At 50.6% G+C, this 12,270-nt stretch overlaps 1 protein-coding gene across 1 annotated transcript in view; it reads right to left on the reverse strand.

Annotated features, from left to right (window-relative positions):
• The window catches only part of LOC133361727 (uncharacterized), a 49,526-nt gene that overhangs the window by 25,126 nt on the left and 12,130 nt on the right, over positions 1-12,270 (reverse strand). The window contains 2 exon segments of the mRNA XM_061580730.1: positions 8,979-9,332; positions 9,987-10,250. Of these exon segments, the coding sequence (XP_061436714.1) occupies positions 8,979-9,332; positions 9,987-10,250 (618 nt within the window).

Below are 12,270 nucleotides of genomic sequence, written 5' to 3' on the forward strand. Positions count from 1 at the left end.
ACACTGCGTGTGTACACTGTGTGGGTGGTCCGAATCAGTCGGGCGGCATTATCATTTCATCGGCTGCGCTATGCTGTGTGGAAGCTACCTGGTCTGTCACTCCGCATGAAGCTTCGGTTCTTCTCGGCCACAGTAATGGCCTCCCTTCTGTAGGCATGTGAAACGTGGACCCCTCTAAATTGAACATCTGCTCCAGTAGAAACATTCAGGCTAGTATGTCTACACTCAGATTAAGGGAAGCCAAGTGGTAGCACATTCTCTATTTATTACAGAGGTTCAAGGTTCAAATCCGACAGGCACCCCTGGCTACTCCAGTAACATTAAACAAAATATGCACCGTCTGCTTAAGAGTGGATGTAAAACATACTATTGTGTCATTCAAAACGCATAGGTCATTGCATGTTGGGGTCATGGTCAATATTTGGATAATTCTAAACATTATCCGGAAATTACACAACGGAGATAACACATCAATTATCGCCCGCTAATGACAGACTCATGCCCACATGCAGGCTCGAGCAGGGTCACCTTATGCCACACATAGGCAGCTGCCACTTGGGGGTGCTCTTCGAGTGTTTGTGATGATATATGAAACAAAACTGAGTTGCTGAGGCAATTAAGCAAGAACCACATAAATGCAAATATTAATATAACAGTGGAATGAATGCTTATATGCCTCTTTACAAATTAATGTAGTGTCGTGTAGAATCACTCAGTCGGACACGTTGTTCCAAGTCACCTGCTTACACTATTTTACTCTCTCTCGTACCAGTTATAGGCACTCCTATCTCTGTCTATACCAGGGGTCCTCAAACTTTTTAAACAGTGGTCCAGTTCACTGTCCCTCAGACCGTTGGAGAGCCGGACTATAGTTAAAAAAAAACTATGAACAAATTCCTATGCACACTGCATGTATCTTATTTTGAAGTGAAGAAACAAAACGGGAACAAATACAATATTTAAAATGAAGAACAAGTAAAGTTAAATCAACAAACTTGCCAGTATTTCAATGGGAACTATGGGCCTACTTTTGGCTAATGAGATGGTCAATGTCCGGTTTCATATTTGTCACTGCTAGTCGTAACAAGTGATGCAAGTGTGCATCCGTTAGTCTAGATCTGGTTGGAGATTTCAAATGTTTCATTGTGGAAAAAGTCTGTTCACAGACATAAGTGCTGCCAAAGATGGTTGCCATTTTGAGTGCATGGTTCCTGAGATTAGGATATGTCTCAGAGGGGAGAGATGCATAAAAATTATGAAGGCTGCTTGACTTGAATGCGTCTTTCAGAGAGTCACAATTCTGCAGTTCAGCCAGTTCCATTTGGTAAATTGTATCCACATTTTCAATGTCGATAGAAAATGGGTTACGGAAAAGCTGTATGTCCTGTTCATGAAGATGAAGCTCTTTAAATCTAAATTGGAACTCCTTTTGCAATTTTTCCAGTGAATCCACACATGTTTTGTTTGGGAATGCCACCAATGGTTTTTCCGCTAACAGATTTTGAGTTGTGGGGAGATGGCAGAAGTTTTCCTCCTTCACTTGTTTGACGAGGAGGCCTAATTTTACTTCAAATGCTTTGACATGTGATTGCATATCACAGATGAGCTTCCCCTTTCCTTGAAGTTGCACATTGAAATTGTTGAGTAGCTCTGTTACATCTGTCAGAAAGGCAAGGTGCCATTTCCATTCTGCATCATTGAGCTCTGGTACTTCTTTGTTTTTTGAAAGCAGAAAAGCTGTAATCTGTGGAAGTAAGTCATAAAAACGTTTCAAAACTCTCCCTCGACTCAGCCAACGGACTTCTGTGTGGTACAGAACATATTCATAGTCAACATTTAGCTCAGACAGAAATTCCTGAAATTGTCTGTGGTTTAGTGCATGAGCTCTAATGAAGTTAACACAAGATACCACAATTTTCATAACAGAGTCCCACTTCAGTTATTTACTACACAGCGCTTGTTGGTGGATGAGGCAGTGTATGGCTATTGGATGATAATGGTTATGTTTGTCCATCTCTTGGTTAATGCGAGCAATTACTCCTTTCTTAGACCCCACCATGCTAGGAGCACCATCAGTTGTCACACTGGCTAGTTTAGCCCAGTTCAGCTCCAAACCATTCACAGTTTGGCAAACCTTTTCATAGATGTCCTCTCCAGTAGTTGTTCCTTTGATGCTTTGCAGTGCAGCAAGCTCTTCTGTGACTTCGAAATAGTCATTCGTCCCACGAATAAAAATTAGAAGTTGTGCAGAATCACGAACATCATTGCTTTCGTCGAGTGCCAAGGAAAAATAGGAAAGTTTTTTTGTGGAGTTTTGCAAATGCTGATGCAAATTGTCTCCCATTTCTTCAATCCTCCGTGTAATTGTAGGTCCTGAAAGACTCACTGTACTAAATAAATCGGCCTTCTCTGGACACATCTCTTTGGCAACAGAAAGAAGGAATTCTTTAACAAATTCTTTCTCCACGAATGGTCTGCCAGTGCACGCTATTAGCTTGGCAACTTGAAAACTTGCTCTCAGTGATGAAATATTTAGCTGCTTCTGCTTCACAAAAGTATTTTTCTGAGGTGTTAATGTATTTTTCAGTTTTAATATTTTATCTTTTCTTTACTTCTCCGACCAAACAATCATATTTATCTTTATATTGAGTTTCATAGTGTCGACGTAAATTGTATTCTTTGAACACAGACACTATATTCTGGCATATCAGACACACAGCTCTTTCCTTGTACTGCATGAAAAAGTCCACTGTTTTTTAAATATCCTACACTCCGAGTCAATTTTTCTCTTTCTTGACATCATTGTTTCCTAGGGAGTCAAAATTGCTATTAGTAAAATACCAATATATATATACAGCGCTACAAAAACAATATACCAGCAATAACTTTGCCCACACAGAGACATACAGAATGCATTGTCCATCAATGCAGTCTGATTGGGGGAACTCCGCTTTTACCCCAAGCTCACACTGGTGCGGGTGCCATTAAAAAGTTAATTACACCTGCAGTTTTGTTCACAGATCGCAGTGCGATCAGATGTGGGGATGAATCGACCGGACCGGACAGAACGTATGTTTTTAACCGTAAAGGATGCACAAACCAGTGCCGCCGGCCCAAACGTATACACACACACTGTGACCGCCAAACCTCAATGACCTCGACCGACCCATGACAGGGACGGTACAGTTTCGGGGATGTGCCCACAGGCACCTGGAGGCAATGACGCCAAGCCTTGTCCCCCACTTGCCACGGTATTCCGGGCCCTTCATGACCCTTCAGCCGCTCGTTACAGGCCTGTCTGCGGGCCAAGTTGACCCGAGCGGCTTCACAGCCCAACCGCAGCTGCTCCAGTGTTTTCAATATGGGGTCAAGCACTTCTGAACCTTTCCGCAGGGGGCTCAATCCCAACTCAACTTGCACAAGGGGTTCGGGTTCCCTCCCATACATCAAATAAAACGGTGAGAAACCTGTCGAGGCATGGGGAGCAAGTCTGTATGCAGCAAGGACCCCTGTCCGCCAGTCACTTGCTGGTATAGCGGTGAGGGTTCTATGCAACCGCTCAACCATCCCATCACTCTGCGGATGATACGGTGAGGTGCGTATTTTCCGCCTGCCCAAAGACTCACATACATCCTGGAGCAATTTGAAGGAGAAATTCATACCCTGATCCGTGAGCAGTTGCTCCGGGGCCCCCTTATCCAGGATATAGCCATTCACAAAGGCGTCGGCTATAGACGCAGTTGACTGGTCAACCAAGGGCCAGGCCATAGGCCAACAAGTCAAATATTCGACCCCCACGAGGAGGTACTTGTGCCATCTCTGGGAGACCGGGAAGGGACCCAAATTGTCCAGGGCCACAAATTCATTCAGCCGTGACACAACAATGGACTGTGACGGAATCTGCGGTCGCGTGGCAGGAGATTTCCGACGCGCACAATCGACACAACCTCTAATCAGGAGGACATCACTCTACATCCCGGGCCTGTAAAAGTCCTTTTTCAACGTCGCCAATGTTTTATGCACACCCAAATGCATTAACTTTTTGTTTACGGCCTTCGAAAATTAACCCCTAAGTGTCAGCGCTGGCGACCAGCGGACGAGCTGCGAGCGATATCGGGCACCGCAACAATCATCCAGCAGTGGAGAAGCTTGGAGCTGCTATCAAGAGAGAGCGCCGTGTGTATGACACGCCCACACACACACACACGACTCATCGCCCAGGAGGCAAGCAAACCGAGGTATTTTCGGTACAAGTGTAATAAAGAACTCGGACGCTCTCTCTGTCTCCGTGTCCTTTATTTGGGTTCTTATGCTTTTCCCTCACGGCACTCCCCTAGATACTCTTCGTTCGGCAGCCCCAGACTGCTGTCGCTCACATTGCCCACTTTCCCTCCTAGCAGCCCCGCTGCTGAACTCCTCGTGCAGACCCCCGCTGCTCAACTCCCCTTTTGCAGACCCGCTGCTCTCTGCAGTCTCCTCGCTGCTCCTGCTGCTCCGGGGTCGGTCACCGTTGGCCGACGGAGCCGAACCTCGTGGTCCGGGTATGTGGCGATCTCGCCACTCTCTCTCTCACCTCCGCCTTGCATGGCCTCACCCTTTCCTAGTCTCCGATCACTCCCCCTCCTCTTCCGGTTTCTCCCCTTATAGCCCTGAACCTCCTCCCCTACGTGACGTAACTCCTCCCCCCATGACGTCACTTCCGGGAGGTCGTTTACGCCCGCATTACACCACCCTCCCCCGTAGAGAAAATCCAGCCGACCTCGGCTGAACACAACTTCAACAAGCAATGCGGGCGAACACGACCGAATACGAAAAAGGACACGAAGCATACAATACTATACCGAAAGAACAAGAACACAACACAACAGTTAACGAAATGTGAGGGATTTTGAGCGGGTGCGGGTCGCCGGGCCGTCCCGGATGGTCGGCGGCCCTCCCGCCGAGCGGGAACATGACAGGGTTTTAAGAGCGACAGGCTGAAGTTCGTCTGTCGCTATTGGAGGCCTGCCAACGTCACGGTCCCCTATTCTCGAAGGCCCAGCGTCAGAGGTGTCCCGCAATCGCGTTCGCGGCGGGGTTGGAAGGGCTGCGGGTCTCAGACTTTCCGCAGCCATGGTAGGCGCACCCCGAGCCGAGTCTCCCTTCTCCTGCGGCGTCACGGCCGGCTTGTCTGTAAAAGGCACGACAGGCGCTCTTGCAAGGTCAGCGGGCACAGGCAAGGGTGAGTCGGCAGCAACAGACCCCGGCAAGGCAACCTCAGGAGATGACGCATCAGATCGAGGGGCCACGTATGGTTTCAACCGAGATGTGTGGACGAACCAACGCCGAGATCCAAACCGAACACGCGCCGACTGTGGGTTGGGAACCTCGATGAGGCGAACCGGCCCTTGCCATGGTTTATGTAACTTAGGAGAGGTACCTGGCCGCACCTGTGGGCAATGGAGCCAGGCCAGGTCCCCCGTTTTCCAGGGGCATTCCCCCTTTGAACGTCGAGCACACCGCTCGTTCCGGGCCTGGGCTTTGGCCGTAGCCATGCGGGCCCCTTCCCGCGCCACAGTGACACGGCGAACGGTGTCCTGAATATAATCAGGAAGAGGCTTAGGAGGTCCCCTCGCTCCGGTTCCCAACTGCACATTCATCGGCGGCACGTGTTCACGACCGTACATAAGAAAAAACGGCGAATATCCTGTAGCCGCATGCGGCGTCATCCGGTACGCTGAAAGCACCCCAGGGATATGCAAATCCCAATCTGATTGTTTTTCACTAACCGTGTGACACAACATGGCGGACAGGGTCCGATTTAGCCGTTCAACCATACCATCCGTTTGCGGGTGGTAGGGAGATGTCCGTATCTTTTTAGTTCCAAGAGCCGCACACACCTCCCCCAACAATTTAGACGAAAAATTCCGGCCTTGGTCTGTAAGGAGCCTCTCCGGCGCCCCCTTGTCCATAACATACCCAAATAGAAAGGCGTCTGTGATAGACGCCGCTGACTGGTCAGGCAAAGGCCAGGCCATCGGCCAGCGGGAGAGGTACTCCACCCCTACTAGCAAATATTTATTGCCCCTAGCGGATGGCGGAAAGGGTCCCAAAATATCTACCGCCACCAATTCATTAACTCGAGATACCTGAATAGATTGTATCGGCGGCACGTATGGATGTTTAGGTGGCTTCCGGCGGGCGCAATCGGGACACGCGCGGACGTGCCCGACGACATCCGTCGTCATGCCGTGCCAATAGTAATCTCGCTGCAGCGTCAATAGGGTCTTCTGCACCCCCAGATGTAAAAGCGTGTCACAATGCAGAGTTCTAATCAATTCGTACCGCAATGATACCGGTACAACAAGACGCCAGCGTTCCTGTATCCCTTCCCTCCACATCAGCAGCCCATCACGGAGAGCGGTTTCCGGCACACCCCCCGTACCGAGTCCCCCAGTCCCCTTCACAGGCCGCTTACGTAACGTTACCAAAGAATCATCCAACATTTGTTCCCGAATCCACACAGACCTCAGGAGATGCAAAATCCCATCAGCCGGTCCCCCATCAGCCGGCCCCGGCTCAAGCGGAGCTTCAGGCACTTCGACTGCCAGCGCGACAGGCTGAGGGGGGCGCTGAATCGGGCCACACCTATGCGTCCCCAACGCACACGCGCAAGGGGATCGCTGCGGCAACCTGGAAAGTGCGTCCGCATTAGCGTGACGCACTCCCTTCCGATGGTGAATTTGGAAGGAAAATTCTTGCAGCGTGTCCAACCACCGCGCCAGCTGGCCGGATGGTTGGTCCATCTTAAGAGCATACTGCAAGGCCGCATGATCCATGCGAACAATAAATGAACGACCGTACAGATACGGTCGAAATTGGCGGAGAAAAAAAACAATAGCCAAAAGTTCCCTGCGAGTGACGCAGTAGCGGGTTTCAGCGGGAGACAAAACCCGGCTACCATACGCCACCACGCGTTCCACACCACCTTTGGACTGAGACAACACCGCCCCAATGCCCGTGTCACTCGCGTCCGTATCCAGAATGAAGGGATGTTCAAAATCAGGATAATCCAACGTCGGCGCCGTAGCCAATAGATCGCGCAGGCTTCGAAACGCCGCCTCCTCTGGCGGTCCCCAAGCAAATTTGTGTCCTTTTCCCGTAAGGAGATGCAAAGGCCTCGCGATCGTAGCAAAATTTTGAACAAACCTCCGATAATATGAGGCGAACCCCAAAAACCGACGCACATCCCCCACCGTGGCAGGGGTTGGCCAGTCACGGACGCACGCAGTTTTGTCCGGATCCGTGGCCACCCCGTCCGCACTAACGATGTGCCCCAAGTAACGCACGGAGTGTTGCAGTAGGTGACATTTCTTAGGCTTAAATTTCAAATTAGCAGAACGCATCCTGGTGAACACAGCCTTCAACCGCGATAAATGCTCGTCAAATGTGCGGCTGAAGACGATAATATCGTCTAGATATATCAGACATGTCTCCCACTGCAACCCCGTTAATACCAACTCCATCAACCTCTGAAAAGTGGCAGGGGCCGCATTCAACCCCATCGGAAGACAGTTAAATTGGAATAACCCCTGCGGCGTACGGAAAGCAGTCTTCTCCCGCGAGGACTCGTCAAGGGGGAGCTGCCAGAAGCCCGAAGAGAGATCTAGCGTTGAAAAAAACTTCGCCCCCGACAAGGCATCGAGAGAGTCGTCCATACGCGGCAGGGGGTATGCATCTGCCACCGACACTTTATTTAACTTGCGAAAATCTACACAAAATCGCAATTTGCCATCTTTCTTCTTAACCAAAACAACAGGCGCGCCCCACGGGCTGTTAGACGGAGATATTATGTCCGCAGCCAACATGTCATCCACTGCCCCTCGAACATGCTCTCGCTCAGCCGGACTCATCCGATGCGAGTTTAACCGAATAGGGGCAGCGTCCCCTGTGTCAATATGATGGTAAAGCAACGAGGTGCGTCCCAAATCCAAATCGTCGGAGCTAAACACATCAGAATAACTCAATAATAATTTCCGAATCGCACAACGTTGTTCCCCGGAAAGGGCTGAATTCTCCCCACACAATTCAGCGATCCAGCGATTATCTGCAGCTCCGGGCCCTGAAACACCCCCAACAACACCCCGGCTGGACAGATCATCATGAGCTGTAAACGCAGTAGTGGCATGTGCCACAACAGTACCGGCCGGCACACACACGCTTTCGGTACTCGCGTTAAGCACCTGCAAAAACGGCTGCTGGTCTGGCCGGACAATAGTTTGTGCCCCAACTAGCGCCGATCCACCCGTGATGGTGGCGGACGGCGACAACAAAACCCCAATAGCTCCCTGGCGAGCAGGTACAGGCTTCCGATAACGCAAAGGAATGAGCATCTGTGAGCCAGGTGGAATATCAACAGATTCTTCGGACAACGCCTGCACTTGGGCGACAGGAGCAGGTCGCCCCCAAGGCGACGGCAAAAATGCAATTTTACGGCCTTCCGGTAATTCAATGCAGTTTTCATTAATTGTAATTAGAATGGGAATTTTGGCCAGAAAATCGGTCCCCAACAAACAAGGAACCGCAAGAGACCTCGAAATTAATACAATTCCCAAGGCCGACACACCCCCGATAGCTATGTTAGCGTCCACCTGGCCCACAATGCCCATGCTACCCCCATTCGCAGCGACGCAGGAAGCATAAGCCGGACTCACGGCCTCAGGTGGGATGTTCAAGAGATGGAATATTACATCCGAAATAATGGTCGTGGACGCTCCGGAATCCACCAAAATACGTACGTCCACCCCTTGTATCGACCCAGGTACGGTGGACGAACCGGTAGCGGCCGCGACGACCCGCCGGGCCAACTTGCGCCACTGCGTTACCGAGCGACAAGGCGCAGTCAATGGCCTCCCGTTATTAACAACACCCGGATCGCATGACAACGGTGATGAGTGAGGTGTCAAGCCTTGCCGGGTGTCTGGTGCGCACCGACTTGCCTGTGCTGGAGAATCCTTCCTTGGAGCGGCCGCTGCCGAGGCCTCCTGCTGGGGCGAACCAGGGACGCGGGCCCAGCAGTCCCTGGCGTAATGGCCCTTACGCCCGCAGCGGAAACATTCGATGTCGTTGCGCCGCGCGGCGGGCACCCCGTCCTGACGCGGCCGTATCGGCGGCGCAGCCTGCGGTCCCGGCCCACCGCGGCCCGGCCACGGAGCAGCGGCGGCTGACAGCTCCTGCGGGCTCCTCTCGTCAGGCACATAAACTGCCTTCTTGGGGTCCCAACCCAAGGCTCCCCCTTCGACGATGGGCCCCCCCGTCCACGCCGTAACTTGTTTCCACCAGCGCAGGTTAAACTGGGCATCCAGACATTTAGCCGCAGCCCGGGATGTGAGCTTTTCGTGACCGCATACCGGCATAGGAATGCACAGCTCCAGCATCTTCCCCAGGATGAGAGGTTCCAGCAGGTCAGGCTCCGTCTCCGGGTATGCGGCCATAGCCAGCTCCAGTACCGCGCCCCTATATGCCACCGGAGACTCCTCGGGTGCTCGTTGTCGTTGAACAAACCGGCGATGAGCATCATCCGGTGGCTCGTAAGCGTCTGCCATTTCGTCGAACACACCTCTCAACGTTTTCTTCTTCGCGGCCTTTATAGAGCGAAAGAATCTAACAGACGCGTCATCGAGAAGAGTCGGCAGAACTTCTAATGCCTCCGCGTCAGTCCACCTTGCCAAGCGCACCGCCGCCAAAAATCTGCAGGCGAACGCACTCCAATCGCCCCCGATGGAGAATTCTTTGACAGTTGTTAGGTGACGACTGCGACTTCTTGGCGCGCTCTCTCCAGCCGATGACTCATCTGGTGGCATGTTCAACATGGCGTCGCAACGTGGTGTAGACAAGATGGCGGCTTCCCGCCTTTCTTCGCCTGCCACGCCCAAGATGGCGTCTTCGTGCCGCGTGGCCGATGGCGTTGACAGTGAAGGCAAAGCGGGCTCCTGCGGACCACCAACGTCTCCTTCCGACGCCGTCCTCGGCGTAACGAGCTCACACAACTGTGCAAGTACGTTCTTGAGTGTTTCAAGTTGCTCCGCCATCTGACTCCATCTTAAATCCGCGTCCTTCGGTGCAGACGGGTCCGCCGACGCGGCGACATCTTGGACCCCCGGACCCGCACTCGTCCCAGCACGGATCTCGTCCTCCATCGGAGTCAGGTCCACCGTTGGAGGAAGGCCATCGTCGTCGGAAGATGAAGCAGATGCTGGAGACGGAATATTCTTTTTTCTCAGTTGTTTTGCCATGCCGTTACACTTTTGACACCAGTGTAATAAAGAACTCGGACGCTCTCTCTGTCTCCGTGTCCTTTATTTGGGTTCTTATGCTTTTCCCTCACGGCACTCCCCTAGATACTCTTCGTTCGGCAGCCCCAGGTTGCTGTCGCTCACATAGCCCACTTTCCCTCCTAGCAGCCCCGCTGCTGAACTCCTCGTGCAGACCTTCGCTGCTCAACTCCCCTTTTGCAGACCCGCTGCTCTCTGCAGCCTCCTCGCTGCTCCTGCTGCTCCGGGGTCGGTCACCGTTGGCCGACGGAACCGAACCTCGTGGTCCGGGTATGTGGCGATCTCGCCACTCTCTCTCTCACCTCCGCCTTGCGTGGCCTCACCCTTTCCTAGTCTCCGATCACTCCCCCTCCTCTTCCGGTTTCTCCCCTTATAGCCCTGAACCCCCTCTCCCACGTGACGTAACTCCTCCCCCCATGACGTCACTTCCGGGAGGTCGTTTATGCCCGCATTACACAAGGAAAGCCCCACCTCGGCGCGGGCTTCACTCAAAGAGTTGAGCACGAAGACAATACACCCACACACACAACACACAAATCGGGACTAATAATATTGCTCCAAAAGTGATCTTTGTTTCGAAAAGGGCCATTCTAAGGTGGTGCGTTAACTATTAGCTGATCATGGAAAACATTGTTCGGTCCATTGAGCTGCTTGAATATGGTCGTATAGAAGTATTTTAGTCAATCGGTTCGTTAATTGCATAGCTTTAGCAATACATTAATTGACGCTAAACATTTATTAGCATCGATGTTATGAATCTACACACTCACAGGAATACTATTGTGTTGAGATTTATTTCTTTTGATCACGGAATCTTGCCCACGGATCAATTCAAGCCCATTAGCCAATTGATAAGCATATATAAGGCAAACAGGCACACTGCCGCACACTATTGTTCCAGGGCATTTCGATCAATTGCATCATCTTACCAATGAATTCATTGAAAACTACTTTGGCCTTGGGCACATGTTTCTTTACTACTGTTCGTATGAATACTGAAACAGATTCTTAAGGACTTTTTTCTATCAGCGTGTATGGTCGCTTTACTCTGAGGAATTAGCCGATTGTTCTGTTATCCAGTTAATAAACGTAACCATTGAGGGCTAATTGTACGCAGAGGCGTAGCTAGGATATTTTGCGCCCGGGGACGAACTATAAAATTGGCGCCCCCCCCCCCCATTTAATCACATTTTCCTATTACATCGAATAAGGAATAACAATTTAAATTTTAATGAAACATTGTATTTAAAGAAGCAAATTTATAGAAATTATATTACATGGCTCACTCAGTCACTGTCGTAGACTGGTTGACAGTCTACAAAAGATTATTTTTTCTTGATTTCACTGTCGCAAACTGGTCAATCACGTAATCAACATCTGTTTTTTCCAATGTTTCTCTTTCAACGCTAAGAAGAGCAAGATCGCTGAGACGATCTTGTCCCATTGAAGCACGCCAATACGACAAAATAAGTTTCAATTTGCTGAACGACCGCTCACAGCTTGCAATTGAAACTGCTATTGTTAATAAAATTTGCAGTGAAATTTGCAAATTCGGAAATATGTCGTCTCCATAAAACACAATAAAACCAAGAAGATCCAAAGGAGTTACTGGTAGAACTTCATTCCGGTTACTGAGCAGCATTTTGCAATCTCCAATTTCTGTGAAAAGTTCGTAGCCATTGATGTCGGTGTCATAGAAATTTCCAAAATCTGTGCAATTTCGACGAATTGCATCGACATCTGTGTCGGATAGAAGAGTTTTGACGTCCAGCAGAAATCCAAATTTTGTGTGCAGGTCTTTTAGTCGTAAAAACCGTGTTGACATCTCCTGTTGAAGTCGATAAAATACGCTCTTCATAACGCGCACAATTTCTTCTTCTGCTGAAAGTCCTGCATCTCTTGCCAGTTCTCCTGGCATCTTCCGACGTCGCCTAATTCTTCTGTCCACATCGATCCC

The sequence above is a fragment of the Lethenteron reissneri genome, unplaced genomic scaffold, assembly GCF_015708825.2.
Source record: "Lethenteron reissneri isolate LAM-NWPU_2019-01 unplaced genomic scaffold, ASM1570882v1 scaffold_121, whole genome shotgun sequence".
Taxonomy (NCBI): domain Eukaryota; kingdom Metazoa; phylum Chordata; class Hyperoartia; order Petromyzontiformes; family Petromyzontidae; genus Lethenteron; species Lethenteron reissneri.